Source organism: Zeus faber (assembly GCF_960531495.2).
Source record: "Zeus faber genome assembly, chromosome: 7".
NCBI lineage: Eukaryota > Metazoa > Chordata > Actinopteri > Zeiformes > Zeidae > Zeus > Zeus faber.
In genome coordinates, this window is record NC_137203.1 from 7,487,183 (window position 1) to 7,510,713 (window position 23,531).

Consider the following 23,531-nt stretch of genomic DNA (forward strand, 5'->3'; position numbering starts at 1 on the left):
GCGATGCAAACTCTACGATGCGCCCGACTGTAAGACTTTACATTCAGGACGTCGTGTTATATTACCCTGGAAATATACCTAATGCAAATGTTCTATGTTGTTAAAACAAATGTGTTCTTTGGCAAACAGACATTAAAAAAAAGAAACCTGAATGGAGTTTGTCGTGCATTTCACATCACTGTAGAACTGAATGATCATGCTTATATCCCTTGGTTGCATTTCATTGAGTTTTTGAGATTATGGGATTATGAGAATTGCTGCTTGATGAGGGATGTTCAGCTGCATCCACAGGGTCCTTCAGTCTCAGGGAGACCTTTAGACGTGTAACATGAATTGCGCCATCTAATGGCGAAACCTAGCAATCGCAGCGATTATATTTATATCTTGTGAAATTCAAACATTTCACAGGTGGCAGGAAATTGGCCTTTTTAATATCACATGAAGAGACACAAGAGATACCTGGAGGAGAGCTGAAGAAGGTTTGAAAAATCAAAAAAGTACAAGTTATTCTAATTTCAGAGAAGCGCTGGAGAAACGAGCAGCGAGGAATGCTTCATAAATACTTTATATACAAAATATTGTTACAAGTATTTTCAACATATTTCACAGAATTATGATGGGTACTTTACATACAGTATATCAGTGTTTTGTTTTTCTTATTCAACATTACATAAATAAAAAGTTCACCATTCTAGCTCACGCTCATTGTGTACAATAAATACATGCTCTGGCTGTCAGGGTGTTTTTGCTGCTCCTCTTTACAAACGTACTTTCTCAATGTAAAACACAGTGCAAGGGTTAACTTGCCGGGTCCATTCAGCGGGAGCCGCTCTTCTTCTTCTCCTTGTGTCTAATCCGCCTCCAGGAACCGTTCCTCTCGGGCGCAAGGAGCGCGTCACGCGCTTTTCCCGAGCAAGTACACTCGGGAACGGGTGTGGAGTGGCATGCGTGTCCGGACGGAGAACGGGGGGGGGGCGTCCACGCCGCCTCCACCTGGATGGAGGGAAATCCTAAAATACAGGTACAGCCAGGGGCGGGCCGTGGAAATATGAGGCCCTAAGCCGGGGGTGAAGGGGGGGCTGTTTTTCGTTCAATAAGGACATCGAAACTCATCGACACTAAAAACATGTTTTTATTCGCCTTTGGCGCCGCGATCGCTCCCTCTCCGGGTCTCCACCGCGCATCGCTCCATGCATGTCCCCACGGAATGCCCTGGACGCGGATGGCTTCTCTGACCTGCCGCCAGGCCCCGGGCCCCCACTGATCATGTGTCCCCCTCCTCCCCCCGAGCGGTTGTGGCCCTCGACAACCGCGTCCATCGTTTACGCCGGCCCCGCGTACAGTAAACGGATGTGGTTGCGCCGAGCAACAGAACCCTGACACTTGGCGCTCCTTGGCACATGGTCGACCGACAGGGAGGCGCGTTCGGGGGGGGGGATGGACGCCCTCCCCATATCGGTGCAACGGGATCGGACGGAATGCTCGCCCGCCGGGGGCCGACCCGCGAAGTTCGCCGCCGAACCGAGATCAAACGGTGATACTACGCGCGCGCCTAAACCGGCTCTCTGACATGGCTTTCAATTAAAGTTTCTGTTTCTTTGTTTTTTGTTTGCTTCCTTGTCGTTGTCGAGATCCGATGGAAAAAGCAGCGAAGGTACAGAAAATTACAACAGCGGAAAAACATCGAGGGTGAATTCCGCGTCTGGCTCCCCCGAATACGACAGAATTAACTACCTCGCTAAACCCCCCCCCCCCCCCCAAACAACAAAACCAAAAAAAACAACAACAACAACAAAACGGTTGTTCGGTGTTTGGCTGTTTTCTTGCCGTGCAGGTGCACGGGTAAACAGTCTTCACAGTCACAATAAGATTTGGCAAAAAAAAAAAGAGCAGAACCGCAGTTTCGCGGCAAAAGTGCGCTGACGGCGTTGCGAGTGCTTTTTTCCCCCCCTCGGGGCGGCGGGGCCTTTCGGTGACGCTGGCGCCCACCGTTGGGGAAAAGCGGTGATGTTTCCGGCTCCGTCACCTCTCGGTACAAGCAGCTACTACATCACTAGTGGAGCGTGTGTTTGTGTTAAAGATCAGTCGCTGTAGAGAGATTGTCATATTAACGGCCGAAAGACGCATAAAAAAAACATGGCTACTGACAATTACAATGACGGAAAACTCCTCGCAGCGCCGTTACGTTAAACATGTTTCAACATCCCATCGGAGAAGTGACTTTCTGAGCTGGCGTCAAGTGATTTGACCCTTCGATACCTGTACCCACAACGCATTGCTTCTGAAGGCAGCGGATACTCCGTTGGGCCGATGCGTTCTCCTTTCGCGTTTATGCTTTCGCCACCGCGGGGGGGAAAAAAATTAAAAATCTAAAATGCTTCACATCCCATGGAGGGAAAATGTGAACAAAATGAAGTTACTTTGTTCGAAGGGAGGGCTTCAGTTCACATCTCTGTCAGTGTGTGTGTGTGTGTGTGTGTGTGTGTGGCCACCCCCTCCATGGGTGCAGCAGCCATCAAACGGGGAAAGGAGACGTCTGATCTGCGTCTTAAAAAAAAAAAAAAAAAAAAGACAGCTTGGCCGCCTGACGACCTGGACTCTCACCGTGGTGAACATCAGTGCATCATGGAATCCGGTCTCAACGTCTTTGATCCTCTGCGCGGTCGAACCAAAAAGGCGCATCGGAGCAGGTGGTTAAAAGCACCAGACAACGGCAAATGTTAAACATCTCATTATAAGACCTTCCACGTAAGCTGTTTCCTGTGTGTGTGTGTGTGTGTGTGTGTGTGTGTGTGTGTGCGTGTGTAGATATATATATATATATATATATATATATATATATATATATATGTCCTCATCTCGACATCTTAAAGACGCTGTTAAACTCTCCTCGAGTTTTCATCTTTTCGGTTCTTCGTCGCCCCGGCGGGGGATTTTTTATTTTTTTTTAATCTGCGGAACCTGAAGGGCGCCAGGGAGGAATCTCATTAGTCGCTGGAGTTTCACAGGAATTCAAGAAACTACCCCCCCCACCCCGGTTCTGTGACTCGGTTCATTTAGGAGACATGTCTTACATACTTTGGACTTCATGGTTTTGCACGGCGTCTCCCCGTAGGCCGGTGGGGTTTAAGGTGTTTGGGAGAGAGGATCCAAAAGCCTTGGAGAAGACGACGAGCGTTGTGTTTGCTTTGTGAGAGACTGATGAAATGCAACACGCGTGACGCGGAGGCCGAGCGAGCGGGCGTGAGCCATGGCGCGCCCGCTGTGCTCAATGGTATTTTGTCGTGTGTGTGTGTGTCCGTCCGTCTGTCTGTGTGTGTGTGTGCCCGACCAGATTCCCCTCTTTAGCTCAACAATCCCGCATCACTTCCTGTACAGTCATCGTTGTTCAGCTGAAATTGAGTTGGACTGAACGCGATCTAAGTTTTTTTCGCCTTTTTTTTTCTTTTTTTGCTTTGGCAAGTTTTTACACCGGCTGCAGACAACACAGGAACATTTTTTCCGACCCTGGTTTCAGGAGCCGAACCCAACCAGGGGTCTCAAAACCATAGGCCCCGGGGGTCCACATCCGACCCTTTGAGGCAACTGAATGCGGCCCGCTGCACGTTTGATATTTTAAAATCAGAATTGACTCGGAATATTAAACAGAACGAAAAAGAACGTAACAGATATTTTTTTTTTTAGAATCACGTGTCTCTATTTAACAGACGTGTTATTAGACAATTCACGAATGCACAGTGTAAAAAAAAAAGAAAGAGAACAAACTAGGCGAGGGGCGGGGGCAGGTTGAGCAGAAAACCTGACATGTGGCCTCCAGGTCATTTGAGTTTGAGACCCCTGATCCAAACCCAACCAGGAAAACACATTCTCTCCCCGCGTAACCTCGTAGATGTTTTTCGTCCGAGTGCCTGCGTGGTTCAGAATGTTTTCTGCGGGTTGGAGCGCTCCTCAAATTCCACACTTTCCCTCGAGACCCTCAGCCTTTCCCTTAAAACGTCCACCGTGTTGAACGCTGTCTCCACAGGACAAGCTGCTCAGACGCTTCGCAGAGCAGAGAACACAGTGAGGATCACGGTGATAAGGCAAAAACAAAACAAAACAAAAAAAAACACCACAACCATGACGAGTCACCGCCCCGGGTCTTCACAATACCCGGCCCCCAAAACGAAGGCCTCAGACCGCTCCGATCCGGGCCCCCGTTCACCTCCCCTCCTCCGCCGGCCGCGTCTCCGACTTGACCTTGACGAACTCCTTGGCCACCTCGTCGGCGGGCCGCTGCGACAGGATGCGCATGACGGTGACGCCCGTCTCGTCCGTGTGCACGCGGGCGCCCAGCGGGCACCAGCACACGCAGCTCTTGCGCTCGGCCACGTCGCGGAGTTGCACCACCGCCGTGCCCACCACCCGGTCCGCCCGGCCGAAGCAGTAGTCCTTCACCGTCAGCTGCAGCTCGTAGCAGTCGGGAGACTCCTTCCCCAGGACGCTGGACGGGGAGAGGGGGTCAGAGGGCGGGAGTTACCGTCGCTACTCCCACCATATCCGTCCTGGAGTCACTTTTACGTAAATATTAACAGATTATATCCAGTACTGTGCAGAGGTTTTAGGCACTTTGGATGTTTCACAAAAACATCTGTCTTAGACGCTTGTTTAATATCTTCTGCATTAGTGTGTCAGCATGATCCCCCCGGCAGAGCCCCGACCTCAACACCATCCAGTCCGTCTGGGATCACATGAAGAGACACAACCGACCGAGTCCTGAGCCTCAATCCGCAGAAGAAGTTCTCCGAGAGGCTGGGAACAGCCGAACGCCGAGTGCCTTAGAGAAAGCCGCGCGCAAGCGGAGCGAGGAGGATCGGTGCTGCTTTATAGGCACCGAGGGTGGTCACACCAAATCTGGATGTGATTGAGGTCCCCCCTCCACCGCACTTTTGCACGTCGTTAATTGACAAATACAAACTATTCATGGCGTTATTTTTGAAAGCGGCAATTTTTTTTTTTCCCCACAAGTGCCTAAAACTTTTGCACAGTAAGCAAACGCAAATGAAGAGTTGGGGCGGGGGGGAAAGACAGTGGAACAATGGTGTACAACGAAGAGATGAAACGGCAAACAGAGCAACAAAGTGACATTCAACGAATCCAACGGATCAAGGACTGAGCCTCTGTTTGCGGCTGACAAACGCAGCCCATCGAAAAAATGACGTCATTTGTGGTTACAGCAAAAACCAGTGTAGGCTCAGGATCAGCATTCGTACCCGGTCATTAAGTCATAGCTCAAATATGATTTAAGATTTATTAATTTCACAAAGCAAACAGTGCAGAACGGTCGACTGTAGAAAGTGGCAATCTGGTCATTTTAAGATATTCAATTCAATAAAAAGTGGACGTATGCACCTGTGGCCCACTAGAAATGGCCACCTTACACTTAAGAACCGCTGGACCTCCTCAACAGAAATACAACGGCGGGGCTAGCGCCTTGTATTTCTGCAGGATTCCGCCCACCGCGGCTCATCCTGTTCCGTTAGGCCAGGGACTTTCCTCCTAAAAAAGAGGAGCGAGACCCAGGGTGGAATCTCCCCCTCAAGACGTTCACAACGCCCACTCACAACTGGAAGGCCTCGCCGAACTTGGCGCTCCAGCTGTTGTTCTTGGACTTGGTGGTGAACTTCCTCTTCTTGTCGGCCAGGAAGGGTCCGACCATGGTGACCTCCACGAAGGGACGGAACATCCCCGACGTCTGCCACTTCATGTCGTTGGCGGCGATGACTGGGCGGAGAGACGGGAAAATGGGAGAGAGCGAGAGGCGGGGAATAAAATGACGCGTTGGTCTCATTGAAATGGCTGAGTGGTGAGTTTTCAAGCTTTTTTTTTTTTTTTTTTTTGGGATGCATCTATGATCGCGGTTTCTCACCGCTTCCCTTCCCAACGAGCCGCCCCGTTTTCTGCAAAGAGGCGTCTTTGCAGAAAACAGGGTCACGCTTCGTACTGATATAAGGTGCAATTTGCAATTTGGTGCAGTGGCTGTGTGTATTTCTGTGTCTCTAGTTGACCGACCTCTGACGTTGACCTTGCGATCCTTCCCGGGCACCATGTCGACTTGGACCACGGCTTCTCCGATGGGCTTCTCCACCCCGGAGCCTGAGGGAAGTGGAACCGCACCACAAAGTAAAAAAAGAAGAAGAAGGAGAAGAAGAAGAAGAAGCAGAAGAAGAAGAAGCAGCCCTCCTTAAAAGTGGGTAAAAAGAAAAAATGCCCCCAGAGAAACTGTCCCAGTTGGTTGCGTTCACTGAGGTTAAATTTAGCCGCAAACGTCATTTCAAGAGCGATCAAAGTGGACGGCTGCAACAAAAACAACATTTTGTGTGGCAACAGTTTGCTTTGAAACAAACATTCAACACGGTTGCAAACAACTCGTGGGTGCATCGAAGTAGGCGACGTAAACGCCGATATGGATGACGGCGCTCAAAATATGGATGACTCCTCACTCTAAGAGATCTAAGGAGTTTGGTCTGGTCATTAATACTTCAAGGTCAGGGTTGTCTTGATTATCACCGAGGGGCGGTTTGTCGCACAGCCAGCAGTTATACGACCAACACACAAACAATACACACAAAAAAACAAATATAGGGTTACTTCATGTTATTTAAAAGCACAACAGCAGCAGGGACAAATGAGTCTTTAAATCGACTGGTCCCGCATCTCGGTAGCTTAACCCTCCGACCAGGTGGGAGCCACCTGGACTCGCTGGACGGGGGTCAGCAAGGATCGGCCGCGCCGTTTCTGTGGCTCTGGCGGCGCACGCCAGGGAGAGGTCGTTTCGATTTTGCGCCGGGCCATCTTACCGCGCATGCCGACTACCCCTTCTAAGTTGTCCCTGCTTTTTCCAGGTGAGCGACATGAGCCAGCAAATAAAAGAGAAGGTTAAAACAAGGATGAAACATCCCCATGAAGGTGGCGTCGACATGAAAACCTCTGAGCTTCCCATGAAAGCACATGCGCTGACGGGCTGATCAGGATTTGGTTTAGAGGTCCGACGTGTCGTCAGTCGTCGTCGGCTACTTGTGCCACCGACTTCAACAGCCTGACCCCGAATGACAGCAGGGAGGATAGGGCGAGGCTTCTTCCTCAAGTCAACCGTCATTCGTTTTGTTTGAGGCACATTTAAGTCCGCAAGCCCTTCCTTACCCCGCTCCGGGCGAACCTTCTCACTGGGGGTAACTCGGATGCCCATCCCATCATGCACTGGGAGGGAGGGAGACAAGAGATGAAACACGAGGTCAGTTACAACATCAACAAACCTTTTGAACAAGATAATGAATCTGCTGTTTGTCATTTACTGTGTGTGCGTGTGCATGCGTGTGTGTGTGTGTATGTGTGTGCGTGTGTGTATGTATGTGTATGTGTGTGCATACGTGTGTGTGTGTGCGCGTGTGCATGCGCGTGTGTGTGTGTGTGTGTGTGCGCGCGTGCGCCTCACCTTGCGCGCGTTGCGTGGTGACGAAGGTCTTGATGAGGGCGTCCGTGCTCTGGGAGTAGAGGGAGAGGGCGTAGCGCAGGGACGCCAGCTCGGGGCTCTTCTCCACAAACGCTCTTTTCAGCCCGTTCCCTCCGGCGTGGAAGTATTGCTGGAGGGGAGAAAGGAGCGAGGGAAGACCCAGAGGTCAAAGCCGGATCCCAGCACCAAGCGGGAGAACCGCAACAGCTCCGACGCGAGAGGCGTTGCTCCGGGCACGTTCCCGGGTGGTGTCACGATGGTTCGGGCGTAGCGTCCGAACGCTTTGTTTCATCGTGTGTTCCAGAGTCCTGACAACCTGCCAGCCTGCTGCGAGTCACTGGATTTTTGTCAGAGGGAGTTGTTGGGGGGGGAAAGGATCCTTCAACTACAGCACGCTGCTTCTGCTATGGTCGTGTTGGGGTATCCGAACAGATAGTGCCATTCAACTGTACGATTTCCGTTATTGTTTTACATTCATTCATTGATCAGACACTTCTGTCCGAAGCGACTCACATGAGCGGCGAGAAACAATGACAGCGCACATCAGCCACCGGAGCAACCTCAAACTTACTGTAAGTGCATAATCACCTGTTTCTAAATTCAACCTGATACAAGAGCAAGATGCTGTAAGGAATCCGAATAAATCCAGGGATGCCCCGATTTAGCGGCCGTACATCGGTATCGGCTGACAGAAATTGGCCCATCGGCAAATAAGATGACAGTCGCCGATGGCGGTGGCCGATGGTTATCCAGTGTTTCCCACACACGGACCTTACTTGGGCGGGCCGCCCCGGTATGTTAATGGCCACGATGCCTGAATAAATGGCCATTTCAGCATTTATTTATATTTAATCCGCCCGAGAGAACGACGGCATCCGCGATGGACTTTAGAAGACACGGACGGGGCTCTCTGCAGCGCTCCACGCAGGAACTGATGCTCGTTCATGGGAACTCGGAAAACGGTAAGTGAATTTGTCATTCTAAACATCGGCATCGCCCCAGAATTTCACAACTGGTGCATCCCTGAATAAATAGTGTCATTAGTATATATATATATATTTTTTTTTTATGTTTGTGCAATGTGATAAGTACTTCGTTGTGCCTTATGTCAAAAACAACAACCGAAAACTAGTCAGCATCATCATCAACTCATGCGTTGTTTGTGCGTTATGTCAACACAACAACTCAAAACTAAAATTACTAAAACTCAACATCAACAAAAATAAGAACAGTTAGTCATAGCTAGTTTTACTGTTTATTTTATTGTTTGGTGACTGAGTCACAGCTTCATAAAGACGGCTTGACTTCGGCGCCCGGATCTCCGCTCACCTTGATGGTTTCCAGGCCTGCGTCGATGATCACACACTGTTTCGGCGTCAGCGTCTTGGTCTCACCTCCTCCCTGGATGAGGGACGGACATACAGACCGGTGGGCAGACATCAAAAACTCCCCCAAAAGCGATAGAAGACGTGCTAAAGCTCGCAACATGCACATCCGGAACAAACCATTACTTTTTTTTACAGGTCTGCATTGACATGTAATGACTTGAGGTAATACATGGCGAATGTCAACAGATAGCTCTTCCGCAACACGTAGACATTGCCTTATTACATGTGTTACGATAGCTCTAACTTCATGATCATGTCAGCCCCGTATGTATGCATGCAAAGTGGGTACGCTAACTTTCCCTTTTCACTCCTCGATGTCAGTGGGTTGTACGGCATTCATGCAGACGTTCTCTAGCCTCTCAAAGCCCTTCGCAAAGGCTTAAAGGAGTGGCGCTTTGCTCAAGGACACCTGGACGCTTTCTAAGAGGAGGCGAGAGATAAAAAGATTAAAAAAAAAACTAAAAAAATCCCTAACCTCGGCTCCACCTCCCGAGCCGCCGCAGCCTCCCGGCGAGCGCTTTCAATCCCTTTAATGAGCCTGTGCCACTGCCAAGAGGAGCCGACCTTGGACCTTTCTGACGCATGAGGTGTATTCAATTATTGAATCTCTGTGCCGGACTATATATTTTGGCCAAGTCTGGGCACCTGCTTGGGGTTTTCCAGCTATTGTAACAGACATTCGGGGTCAAGGATCCCGAACCCTGACCCCTCATCCCCGGGAATCTGAATATTACAGCGTTCGTTTCCCCGAGGCGGAAACGAACGAACGGGTTGGACGGCCGAGGATTTCAAGGGTTTCGACCGTATCGCTCTACCTTGAGGTTGGAGAGTCCTTTGGCGGCGGTGAGCAGTTGGGCGCCCTGGAAAAAGGCAAGAGGACGGATGAAGTCGAAACACGTTAGGGCAGACGTGGGAGACACAGCGTGACGTAAAGCTGCTCAAGATTTCAAGGCAATGTTAAGCAGCTGCAGATGCCCACCAGCGGGGGCGATAGGGTGATGTCGGTGGCTCTACAAGCTGGTCCTTGTTAAAGAGCAGTGATTCTCAACCTGTTTCACATCAAGGGCCCTCCGTTTTACACACATGAGGCCGCGGACCCCATTTGATATATTTTAGTATCAGGGACGGCAAACAGAGAATATCTGTATCGTTAAATATGAGTTCACGTCTACAATACCACTCAAGTTAGGGAGATCACAGAGAAACTAGGATCAGAACGGTTATTACTATACATCTTGTAACCTCCTGTAAATGAAATAACGGTGAAGTAACTACTAAGCAATTTTTTGGGGGCCTCTTGAAGGACCCCCTGGGGGTCCCTGGAGGACCCCACGTTGAGAACCACTGGGTATATAGAGAGAAAGGGCTTTAATTATGCTTAATCACAAACTCAATGAATTCCATCATCATAAAAATAGTTGTTCTCTGCGACTATTGTGATCAGTTGTGTTTGTATGTGAACGCTCAAGTTTGCACATGTGTATTTACTCATGTTTGTGTGTGTGTGTGTGTGTGTGTGTGTGTGTGTGTGTGTGTGTGTGTGTGTGTGTACCAGACTGTCTTGGCTCTGTGGCAGAATGATGGTCCTCTCCAGACTGATGAGTACGATCTTCCAGAGCTCCTTCAGGATTCTCCTCAACACCGTCTTCTCACACACATCAGCAAACACACTCAGGCTGTAACACACGCACACGCACACACGCACACACACACACGCGACATGAATCCAAACTGTGCAAAAAAACGAATCACGCATTTTCATCTGCATGCTTTTCGGTCCAAAACAGACGTTGGCCAGCTTTCTGTCGTCTGTAATAAGCTTTATTGAGGCTAAGCTGCGACGCCCCACCGGGCAGCTGTCAAGCCCGCAGCCAGGGACCCCCCTCCGGGAGGTCTGAGATGGCTTTCAGAGGAACCGGGAGATGATTCATGACATCTGCAGCTGCTCACGTACATCCACTAACCCCCTACTCCAACGCGTAATCAAATCTAGATGAGTCACTCTGTGGGGAAAGAGTGGGCAAAACAGCATCAATCATTATTCTATTGTTGTTATCTTAGCGCGTCTCGTGTTACGCGACTGCAACTTAGGAACTAGCAGAGCGGCAAAACCGATGTCTGATATTTATTTCGAACGTTATTTACGGCGCCGCAATCATTAGATAGTCCTCATAAAGTTAATTTCATCAAGCCGCGCCGTTTTATTTGGCAGGCTTCCAACGTCCCTTTCTCTCCGGAGCGCTGCTGTGCATCGTGGGAGCTTTGTGCTCGCACGAACGCTCAACGCTCCGCTCCTTTACGGCTCTGTGGAACACTCCGTTCTGATTGGTCGAAGGCGGTGATCAGGGGTCACTTATGTCGGAGTTATGACCCCCCCCCGACCCGTCGCCAAGGGCGGCCACTTCTCCGCCCGGTTCAAGTCCCTCTGATCCCTCTGCCCACATGCTCCACCGAGGGGTTATTTTACAGATAATGACCGGCAGACTGTACATCATCCCCGACATACGTCTTTATTTCCGTGTCCGTACATAAAGCTTGTGAACATGTGTGTGTTTATTTTATTATTTTTTTGATTCCAGTGGTTTCGTTTCCTCTGTCCCGGCGGCGCTGCGGTGGAAGTCGCCGTCGGAAACGTCTCGTTTCAATGAGACGAGACTTTTGTTGAGGGAGAGCAAAGGGTTTTGCCCTTAAGTCAAAATATGCAACAATAAAAAGTTTATTCAAGCCTTTGAAATCTCAATAAGGATTGATACCAACGGCCAGAGGATCTTAATTACAACCGAACGTAATTAACCTTGCCAAGAGGGAGGTCAGCCGCTTGTAGGATTCCCATGAGTAACTTTCATTTAACAGGAACGATTAAGCCGGTGACAAACAAAGTTTTGGCAAACTTGCCGTCGCTTGGCAACAAGAATGAAGCTACATGTCTTCATTATCTTTGTTTCTTTCTTCTAGCGAAGCTCACAGCCCTGCTCTGCATTTCGACATGAAAGAAAAAAAAAAAAAAAAAAAAAGCCACAGAACTTCTGACCGTGGCCGTGGTGGTTGCCCGCAGCCTCCCAACAAGCGGTTCAGACCTTCACGACTCGAATGAAAAAATTGTTCAAACTTTAAAAGGAACGTGTTGATGCCAGATAAGCTTTTGTCAGTGTCACGTCGGTTTTGAAAGTTCAACGCCTTCCTGAAAACAGCCCAAATCTCCGGCTTATGTGACGTCTGTGGAGCAGTCCGTTATACAAGAACTGGGTTCGTCATGTTGCCACTGCCGCCGGCCTGGGAACTCAAATCACCGTTACATCGCAGCACATCAGAATCTCCCTGAATCGTCGTCCTGGACGACGTGCCGTCGGCTGGCGAAATTCCCACTGAGCGCGCGGCAAACGGAGCTCTTACTTTCCGTCCAGGAACTCCATGAGGGGACGCAGCATGGCGTCGGCGTCCGCCTCGGCCGTGTTGCGGTTGGGGGGGCCTTTGATCTGGTAGAGGATCTCGGCCATCTGACGCATGCAGCCGTTTATACGGGCCTGGAAACTGGACACGGCAGGGGACGACACACAGGTGTTCAAACGAGGCACGCTGGGAAGGCATCGCCCTCGGCGTCTCCAATTTGATGGACAAACGTATACACAAGACGTCGTCATCACAGTCTGGGGTAGTTTGGGAGTGAGATAACTCTCTAACTTACTTTGGCGTGCGTGTGCATTTATGTGTGTGTCTGTGTGTGCTTGTATGCTGAATGTGTATAACAGGTGTGTGTGTGTGTGTGTGTGTGTGTGTGTGTGTGTGTTACCTCTTGCCAAACATGGCACTGAAGTTATCCAGGACGGTATTAAGCTTCACCTGCAGCTCATTCAGAATATCAGCTGCCTCCGTGTCCAGCTAGACACACACACACACACACACACACACACACACACACACACACACACACACACACACACACACACACACACACACATACAAAAGATGATTCCAGGTTATTTCATGTCTGAAGCGAATGAGCCGTGAAGCAAATGCCGTCATTTAAACACCTCGAGCCGAATACTCCGCGGGAATCAGCCAATTAAAACCTTTCTGCGGGAGCAATGACTCATTTCATTTTCGACTCTTTGAGGAAGCTCTTTCCTCACTTCTCCCGGCCCCACAGATGGGGCCGGGAGTGGGGTCTACGCGGGGTCTACGAGCGCGTTCGAATAAATACACAAAACGAAGGGGGATCGAGGCGAGTCGCGGCCGGCCGAGTGGGAAGGAGGATCGGGAGATAAACAGTGTCCACCGTGGGAAGTGTGACCCTGAGCCGGTGAACGGATTGTCCGACCGAAGCACCCTCGGCAGCCGGGCCACGCCTCGTCCCTTCTCCACGTTCCCCGCGCCTTGCTGAGGGGTTTGCGCCAATGTGCGCCGGTTAAGTCCGACCTCCACCGGCAGGCAGGTTCTAATTGGAGACTCTGGTCCGGCCCTAGAAGAAGAACATGGTGTCGTCGATCCCCGCGGGGGGGAAATTCGTCCTCTGCATTCGACCCGTCCCGGCTATCGGGGAGGACCGGGAGGCCACAGCACGGCGCGCCGGGAACCGCCTTCAGTTCCGGCGCCGACACCTTGGCCAATGGCACGGCCGGGAGCGTCTAATCCTGACACGCGTGGCTTTTCAGGGCGGGGCAAAAGTGGAGCACCCGGAGGGAAACCCACGTGGACGAGGGGAGATCGCGCAAACTCCACAGGGAAAGGTCCCGGTCGGGTTCAAACCCAGAACCTTGTTGCTGTGAGACACCGTGCCGCCACCATGGGTGCAAGTTAGGGTGCCTGCATTACAGCAATTGTTAGCAGATGAGCAAAATGCAACGTGTGGAGAGATTGCAAGAGGAATTGGTGGGAAGTGGGAGGGAGGAGATTTCCAAACAGCCCATGTTAAGGTGCCCTCAAGGAGCAACCATTACAACCACAACATTCAGAGCACACACATAACACACGCTTAACACAACTCCAATGACCAATCTATTTTCATCTTCGCGTCGAACACATTATACTCCTGTAATCTCCTGACTGGTTTTTTTTATGTGACGCTGGCGTTAGCAGAGTGGCCCGTGGAGGACTTTGATGTGTGAGAGCCTCAATCGGAGATGAATGTCAAGTCAAGTTTATTTCTACGGGGCTTAATGAGAGCAGTCTCAGAGGGCTTCACAAGCCTTAAGTTTAACATCTGTGGAGGTTTGTGGAGTGTGGATACGTAAAATCCACATTCCACAGTCTAACCTTGAAAAAGGCTTATACAAATTTAAGAGCTGGTCAAGGATGACGGAAAACTATGGCAACTTGGGTGTGTGTCGCAAGGGTCCTTTATCAGCAACGGATAAATCTGCTTATTGATAACTGTCCCAGATTTCTGGAACAGAAGAAGGAACCTGTGGGGGTTTTTGCTCGGCGATGACAGGTTTTGTTTGGAATGAACGCGGGAGCGCCGTGGCAACGTGGGCGCGGGAGAGACGGCGTCCGGAGGGCTCACGGCAGCGTTAAGACGGGCGTAGTGTGGGTGCTCGGCTGGGAGGCCAGGGCGGCTCCGGATCTGTCCGTTCAGCTCCGTACCTTTTTCGCATCGTCCGTGGCTTCAGTCTGCACAGGAGGAGCCGAAGACAAAACACGAGACAAAAGAAGCAGAAACAGAAGAAGAAATTACACATAACATAACAAAAATCACACGCACCGTGTTACGCAGGCTTTTTAGGGAGCCACAACCTGTGTCTGGTTTCTATTCTAAGACAGGAAATAGTTGAGTAGCTTCCACATTTTCAGCGTGTACTCGGTGTACTGCAGCCGTCGTTTGAACGCGTCACGGGCGTGAGGCTGATGTGCGGTGGTTACATCCCCGTCTCGAGTTTTTCTCAGTTTTTTTGGTTCTGAGGGCGAGTCAGCGTGTTCATGTAAACACCTTACGCCGGCTTTGACTCATCGAATTGTACTCGTAATGGGCAATCACTCCATTTATTGAGGCATATAAACGCCTAAATCCGGTTATGATCGGTGTAGCCCAAACAGTGCACGCATCGCAAAAACATATGAGGACCGGCGCGAGAACCGTAATGATGACACATTCAAAAAAGCATTTTTTTTTTTCTCCCCTGGACGGTGGAGCAAGTGCTTCCTGTCAATAACCCGACTACTTCACCCGCCGCTAAAACTCGTGTTTCTCAGTAATGGCGTTATTATTAAGGTAAACGACTTCATCAAATCGTTACCTCACACTGACTATTGAGCTAAACCGAGGCGCATGTCACAGCGCCGATGGAAAGGGAATGACAAAATCAAATACTGTAGCGTGACGCTCAGAGAATTTGGAGGGAAAGCGGTGGTTGACTTTGGTCGCCAGGCAACTAAAGACGTGCGCCGACAACCTTGTTCTGCTCTGGCTTCACATCACCTCCACTCAAACTTATTACCCTCAACGCGAACAGCACTCAAACCGCCCGCCCTTACCTAATTGTACAACGCCTCATCATCGCGGCTGCGGACTGACAACATTGTGCCACGACGCTCAAAATGGAATGAAAAACACGGAAGAGCAAGAAACGCAGAGCAACTTTAGGAGGGCATCCCAGGAGTTTGATCTACCAGATGGCATTTTAGGGTCTATGTCGGAAGGGAATGTCGGGGAAGGGGGGGTGGGATCTGCAAAACCGTGTTCCGACTGGTCGAACAAACCTTGTTCACTTCCTCCTTGGACTGGCGAGAGAAAATGCAAAAAAAACAACAAACGACAGGATTAGAAAAACAATGAAGTACACAAGGCGTCGTATGGAAAATCACTACGGTTCGTCTCGTTCCTCCCGAGGCGCTTACACGGATCCAACTCGTATTATTCACCTCGCATCCACGTGCGAATGTAACATGGATAAATACAATCAAAATGTTGTAGTTTCTTTGTTGTTGATGTGTTGATGAAGAAGGACTCTCCGCTGACGCTGACTTGATTATAGTATTACGTTTATTACAAGTAGGAACAGCATTAAACCAGACTTGCCATGGACTGTCTGGGAGAGAACAGAAGTCAAATGTGTTCCTCTCGAGTGGAACTAGGGAGTGTCTTTTATACTTGTCCAGAGACAACGTAGCTCATCTGATTCCAATCTACGGGTCACAGTTCAGCTGACTGACATACATCTAAGCACATTCCCATTCCCCTGCCCCTGGCACTTCCTTATCTCACAGGGGCCCCTGGCAACATCTGTTAGTGATTATATTATACAATGGGCTCTTTAACAATGGGCTCTTTTCTTGAGAACCCAGGGCCCTCTTCATCCCCAAATATTTCACACCTCAACCTCTTTTCACAGAGTTCACAAGACTCGATCTGAATAAAAGGGACGGAACTCTCATCTTTCAGCTCAATGGGAAATGCCTCTTTTTTTTTTTGCCAAAGTCACCTTCAATTAAATCAGGCAGAATCTCATCTTCCATAATCTGTTCTCTCCCACAGACACACTTGGGTATCAGCCCCCTCTCCACCCCGTCTCTCCCCATCTCTCTCTCTCTCCCTCTCTCTCATTCGGAAACACACAGACAGTATACACCGACTTTCAAACCGACAAAACACAGGCACATGCACAGAGGAATGCGGTGTTTTTGGAAAGGGCTGCTGCACCCAGATAGAGGTTTTGCAGAATGACGGAGCTGCTCTTCTCGCGAAGCAGATGTTTACACCGTACGTTGCGTGTCTTTTTGGCTGCTAAGACTTTATTCCTATCCATGTGAAGTATGATTTATTCAAAATCATGATCATTTTTTTATTTTACCCGGTTCTAAGCACTATACTGAAGTGCTGGTGTTTTTTTTGGATTTTTTAGGACACCCACCTGTTTGCTCCTGGTCTCCTCCTTCAACCACCACGGAGAGAAGGATGCAGGTTAAAAAAAACAACAAAAACAGGACTAGTTTGCCTTTACACATACCGTCACACACAACACACAGTCAGACACACACCAAGCACGCGACTACTACTAACCCACTTCAGTCATTGTTATTCATGAATCCAATCAAAAAAGAAACTATTCACATCAAACCCACACGTCTGGCACCAACACGCTGGAATAAAATCACGCTACTGGTGTGAAGGTCGTGATCATCAGGAATATTACAGTTGAATTCAATTAATTGATATGATGGAAGTGGGACCTTGGGGTGGGCAGGGGGAGAGAGAGAGATAGGAGAGAGAGAGAGAGAGAGAGAGAGAGAGAGAGAGAGAGAGAGAGAGAGAGAAAGAGCGAGCGAAAGAGCAGGAGAGATGGAAAGAGAGAGAGAGAGAGAGAGATGACTTGTCTGGGGGCGAGGCAGAGCTCAGACAATAGATTTAACCCACCTGCTTCTCTTTGTCGGCCTTTTCAGCCTGCAAGGACACGCACATTATAAAATCCATACACACACACACTCATTTATTTTGCAATGAGCTATGACAGATATCCACTCCCCCACCACATACACACACATAGAAACAACCACACGATAAAACATTTGCTCACACACACAAGCACACACAGACACACACACACACACACACACACACACACACATACACACTTTGAAATATGAGGCTTAGATAACAACTAGGTACATGGCTATAATACAGTCTTTCCCACAAAAATAAAGACAAAAACACACACTGACAGTCATTATTAACACACACACACACACACACACACACGCACACGCACACGCACACGCACACGCACAAACACACACACACACACACACACACACACACCTTTTCCTTCTTGGTATCAGACTTGAAAGGAAATGAGGATGAAAAAAACAAAGATGAAACAGAATAAATACATGTACATTCATGGAAATGTAAGTCAAACCCAATGTCTTCAAAGCTGCCGCTTTCAAACTTGAACAACTTGAATGTCTTTACACCTGTATGCGACAACATCTCCTCTTTCCAGTGCCTGCGCTAGGCCAAGGCGGACAAATAACGTTGGGCTCAAAGCTGCGACAAGACTAGATCCAACCTGGTCTCCCGCTGGTGGAGGAATGGGCTTGGAGGCCACACCTGGCACCCAGTTTTTTCCTTTACTTTGCCGTAGAACAAAACCAAAGCACATTTTTGGAAAGCTTTCAACTTATAGCATCTGTAAGTTTTAGTGGACCCTAAACTGAGATATTGACCTTTGAACCCTGACCAGAGGTAACCTATTTAGTTATTATGTATTATATATATATAATATATATATATATATATTATATATGTTATTTATAAGCTATTAGTTATTAGTAACTATAATAATTTCCGGGTGCATTGCAAAGACATTTCACTGCATATATGTATGAAAGTATGTACAGTATATGTATGTGACAAATAATAAACCTCTTGAATCTTGAACTTTTGAAGCCCTATATGTCAGTATTTCAAAAAGCTACCGAAATAGGGTCAATATCTTTGGACACTTTTACAGGGGTGGTATTGTCAATAAGGGGCACCATTTAAAATGGTGTAACCATATAATTCAGCGCTTTGTAAATGACATATGTAAATTCTGAACGCAGGTATATTCCCAGACCAAATGAACCCCCAGTAACACAAGCATGTTGCTTTTCACCATAAAACTCTTTAATTTTAAGGTTTTTAATACTACAACTACTTTACCCATGAGGCAATTGCACCAAGATGCATAATAAATTGGCGCAGAATTGTAATTTTTGTAGCTTCTAGGATTAGGGTCAATGTTATGGTTTGAAACTTTAATAAATAACTGCGTATATATTATGCAATGTAAAAATTATATTGTTTTTGCTCCTGTAGAAGCCACAAGTCTGTCATGTAATATCAACCTTGCTTGAAGAAAAATGTTGTTTATTTGTGATGTTATGGAGACTACGCTACCCATAGTCCCAAGTTTAACAGCGACGTCTCTGACTGGTGGAGCTCGCTGTTACCATCGAAAGGTTTACCGCGCTGGCTAATTTAATTTTGATACTTGTATGAATTCGACCTCGGCGAATAAAGCAATCTGCCTGAAAACTGTTCTGGATACGTGTGGGCTTCGACTCGTAGACGACCGTGGGTGGAACCGTGTTCTCATCCAGACTAATTGACATCACAATGTGTTTAATAATGTGAGCAACACTAAATGCATCACATGGTAAATTACTTCCAAATGGCCTATTTCACTTCATGTTCATGCAAACTTAAGATTTGACAACTATAGTCCGTCAGATTGGCTTTGAATGGATTTATCCGACCGCGGTCGCCGTCAATTAGCGATACACTCCCTTCTTCCCTGCTCTCAGCCTCTGAAGTGAAAGCGATACGATCGGGGGGAAGTAGAAGCTCCACGGAACGAAGAAACGCGAGGCAACTTCAACTTCCAGTCCAGGGTTGCCAGTTAATGGCCGGTTTGATGAGAAACTGCAAAGCTGGCAACCTTTCCCTAGCGCTGAACAGACAATGTCATAAACCGGAAGAAGTCTTTGACATTATTGTGATTCAAATGTTCTGAATGCCACTAAGTTTCCTTTGTGAAATCTAACAGACACAAAGGAAAAAACGGAAAACCGCACTTCATCTGCACGATGACTGATATAATATTAAAATTGTCAAACTGCTGTTCTTCCAAACTGTCGCTCTTCAAAATCAAACGGACATTCCACCAGAGAGTCGATGTCACACGCCCTCTTTCCTGGAAATTTCAATGGAGTGGCCGTGACCATGACTGGTTTTTCATACATAATGATGGAATGTGCTTTAGTGCCCCACCTTTTCCTTGTCCAGCTACGGGAGCATTGAAGAGAAAGAAGAAAAGTAAAAAAACAAAAACAATAAACATACGTAACTGTGACTCAGACAGTGAACAAGGGAGACGGTAGGAAAGAAGCACAATAACAGGAGGAGCACACACAGCAACCAAATGCATATCAAAATACACACACACACACACACACGCGCACACACACACACACACACACACACACACGCACACACACACTCGCAGAATTACAGCCATAGTCACACACACACACACACACACACACACACACACACACACACACATACAAAGTGAGATCAGGATTCATTGAGCTGAATTAAAAGTACAGCAGTGGGAGTGGAGGATAGGAGAATGAGGGGAGGGGAGAAGAGAAGTGGCGAGGGGGCGAGGAAGAGGAAGGGAGAGCGGAGAAGAGGAGAGAGGAAGGAGAGGAGGGGAGGAAAAGGGGCGCAGTGGGGGGGAAGAGGAGAGGGGGGACAGGAGAGGAGTGGATCGGAAAAGAAGAGGAGAGAGCAGGGGAGAGGAGAGGAGAGGAGGGGAAGAGGAGAAGAGAATGAAAGGGAGAGGAGGAAAGGAAAAGCAGGGGAGAGAGGAGGGCAGTGGGGAGGAAGAGGAGGGAGGGAGAAAGAGCTCATTTTGATGAGAATTACCCCAAAAATACCATTCTAGTATCGACGCAGCTGCAATGCATCAAGTGGAATTAGATCCAATTTCCAATGATTAACATTAATTTTACAGATTTAATATTTTACTTTCTCCTAATCTTACAAAAAAATAGGAATAATAATAAATAATCGCAGTTGGAATTCCTTAAATGAAATGAATTGACTCAAATCGTTTTCAGTTACAGGAAACAAATGAAACTGTATTTCTAGCTGAAGCACTGCACATGAATCCCTTAGAGGAGAAAACCCTTTTTTAAATCGAAATCTTTACTTTTCGATCGGTGGGACTCCACCCTCACGATCAGCATCACACTCCCGAGCCAACGGTAGAACCAAACCCACCATGCTTCCATGGCGTGTTATCCAAATTCATAACTGTTCTGAATAGCTAACGAGTCGAAAGAGCAAATTTTAAAAAGCAAGAAAACGACAAAGAAAAAGAAATGAAAGACGAAAACGACTTCTGACCTCGTGCAGCGTGATAACAAACACAACACTTCAGCTCCGAGGAGAACGGAGGAGACACTATCCGTATTCACCTCGTGTTTTGGGTCGGGTGCAAAACCAAAACACGGCACAAGGGACAAGGAACGCAGCACGAGGAAACAGGAGCACGCACGCACGCACGCACGCACGCACGCACGCACGCAAACACGCACGCACGCACGCACGCACGCACACACACACACACACACACAGCTTCCCTCCTGCTTCACGTTACTCAGCCTGAAAAACCAACCTTGCTCTCCTTCTCCTTGTTATCAACCTGAAGAGGGAGACATGGGGAGGACGGGACGAGATTTGGATGGGATGAGATTTTCTGTGATACTTGATACGTGCTCAGGATCACGTCATACAGGACGACGTCATAAAGGATGACGTCATACAGGATGACGTCATACAGCATGACGTCATACATATAGGAGGACGTCATACAGGACGACGTCATACAGGATAACACAGGACATTTCTTAAGACAGGGCCACATTACATGATTTTTAAGGCGGATTTGGCAACGATTTGAGCTTGGGCCGAGTCGTGGCAGACCAGGGTTGTCGCGCTGTAGAATCGTAACTGTCATCAGTGTGTGTGTGTGTGTGTGTGTGTGTGTGTGTGTGTGTGTGTGTGTGTGTGTGTGTGTGTGTGTGTGTGTGTGTGTGAAAGACTCAAATCTGTTTCTCTACGATCCCAATCGGTCATGTCACGATTCAATGAAATATGTTTGATTTTATCGGGGCTAGTCTTTCCCAAATCCTTTCGTGTGTGTGTGTGTGTGTGTGTGTGTGTGTGTGTGTGTGTGTGTGTGTGTGTGCAGTTTTCCAACAGCCAATGAGATTGTTTGCCTGCACGATGGGGAAGCTAAAGAAAGCACAAAGTGGGCGAGTGTGGATTTCTGAAACGCAGGAGCCACTGGTGGAATAGTGACTCATGAGAGTCTGATTAGTGTAGAATGTCAGCGCTGCAAGTTCTCTCCGCAAACGACCGCAGCGGCGAGCGGCGCGGCATCCGTGTGTATTTCTTGGTGTCAAAATATCAAAATCTATATTTTGCCTCTCGCCAGAATCTCACGGGAGGACACGTTCTCGCGAGCGCCGGAGTACCACGACACCCTGTTGGACTGTTCTCCGTCTTTAGATTTGTCCTCCTCAAACGCGGCGGTTAAGTGTGTGAGCCGGAGAGAATGAATTACAAATTGCAAATGACAGTCGTTAAACGTGCGTTGCTCCGTCTTTTTCGTTACACGACTGACAGAAATCGGGTAATGTGGACGAGTCTTAAGATGGATAAACTGATATTTAAATCATACATTATTCATAAAAAAAAAAAGAAGTTTACTAAGTTTGAACTATATTTCCAGCTCCCTCCCTGCTCTGTGACATTAAAAAAAGAGCTGATGTTTCCTAATATGCAAAGTGGAATATCAGCACTTTGTCAGTTAAGAAACCGCAGCAAGAAAGATTCTTATTTAGCCGCAATTAATAGTGACACAAACAATTACTGGCTCCAAAATAATCCCTAACCCTAAAATTGTTTTCATACTCTCTAGTTGCAGTTGTCAGGAGAATTTTTGGACCTAAAAATGGGGCCGTGGAGCGTAAAATAATATCAGGCCTCTGGAATAAGGCAAAAATATAAACATAAACAGACAAACACACAGTTAATAGATAATAATTACCAAATCAGTGCACTCAGCCGCTCTAAATATTATCATCACTCTAGTCGCTTACAGCGTTGCGATGACGTCCAGCTGTCATATCAACACCCCCCGACGCAGCCACCCCACCCTCGACAGCTACGACAGCCACATTGTCCAATTCAGACGCCCCAATCAATGCTCTTTTCTCCTCCCTTTTGCGTTTGATTAGATCATCACCCTCTGCTCTGACATGCTGCAGGAGGGCTCGTGGCACGGGATAAAAGGGAACCATTTCAAGAACCCCCCTTCGGGCAGCTAAACACAACGTTTTGATGCACTCATATTCAGTTATCAGGCGGCCCGCTGATAGTCTATTAAGTGCTGACGGGCGGAGGGAGCTGTGGAACAGCCTCTTGGAAATCCATTAAGAGCTTTGCCGCCGCGCCGGTGCCAGCTGCTGCACCGGCGGCGGCGGCACAGCCAGGGCAAGACGGACGCGACGGGGAGCCGCGAGTTTTGGTCGCTTCAACCGATGAAGGAAGTTTGGAAAGTGTCTCGTAAAGCATCTTTTCTAGTCCAGGGACACATTGGTTCTTTACAGAAACTCCCATTCGTTCGGCGATGGAGGAGCAGACCTGGAAATTATTTTAAGTACCACAATAGCGAGTATCTGTGGTGCTTGAGTTACTGCAGCCAAATGACTCCATCAGTTATTCACACCGTAGCCGTCTTGTAATGATCCAACTCACATCGTATGCGAGATACTACGACTAACTATATATACTCATTTATCTTACTAGGATATATCTTTTGAAATGCATCATCTCGTAAAGTTACCGAACATGTTTACCAACTAGAGATGCACCGAGTGAGATTTTCTTGGTCTGGTCTTTTTTTAAGTCGGACCTACAGATTCCGATTTCTGATCTGCTCTCCGTCGATGATCTGATCAGGCTCACGTGACAGGACAGCTGCACATAGGGATTACCGCTGCAATTTTGAGTTACCACAATAGTGAGATTGCTGGTTTTGACGCTGTGTTTATTCTTGTTCATTATTCACTATGGAACAATAATAGAACATGGAACAGTC

The 23,531-nt window shown here is 48.1% G+C and overlaps 1 protein-coding gene across 1 annotated transcript in view; it reads right to left on the minus strand.

Moving 5' to 3' along the window:
• Positions 1 to 4,200: 4,200 nt before the first annotated feature.
• The window catches only part of LOC307232535 (protein unc-13 homolog B-like), a gene marked incomplete at its 3' end in the record, with an annotated part of 62,498 nt that continues 43,167 nt past the window's right edge, over positions 4,201 to 23,531 (minus strand). Inside the window, exons 20-30 of the mRNA XM_080003576.1 lie at positions 14,464 to 14,490; positions 12,671 to 12,759; positions 12,274 to 12,411; positions 10,433 to 10,556; positions 9,696 to 9,740; positions 8,822 to 8,893; positions 7,475 to 7,622; positions 7,183 to 7,239; positions 6,052 to 6,135; positions 5,604 to 5,763; positions 4,201 to 4,483 (exon numbers count right to left, since the gene is read on the minus strand). Coding sequence (XP_079859702.1) covers positions 4,201 to 4,483; positions 5,604 to 5,763; positions 6,052 to 6,135; positions 7,183 to 7,239; positions 7,475 to 7,622; positions 8,822 to 8,893; positions 9,696 to 9,740; positions 10,433 to 10,556; positions 12,274 to 12,411; positions 12,671 to 12,759; positions 14,464 to 14,490 — 1,227 coding nt within the window. The remainder of the gene's footprint in view (positions 4,484 to 5,603; positions 5,764 to 6,051; positions 6,136 to 7,182; positions 7,240 to 7,474; positions 7,623 to 8,821; positions 8,894 to 9,695; positions 9,741 to 10,432; positions 10,557 to 12,273; positions 12,412 to 12,670; positions 12,760 to 14,463; positions 14,491 to 23,531) is intronic.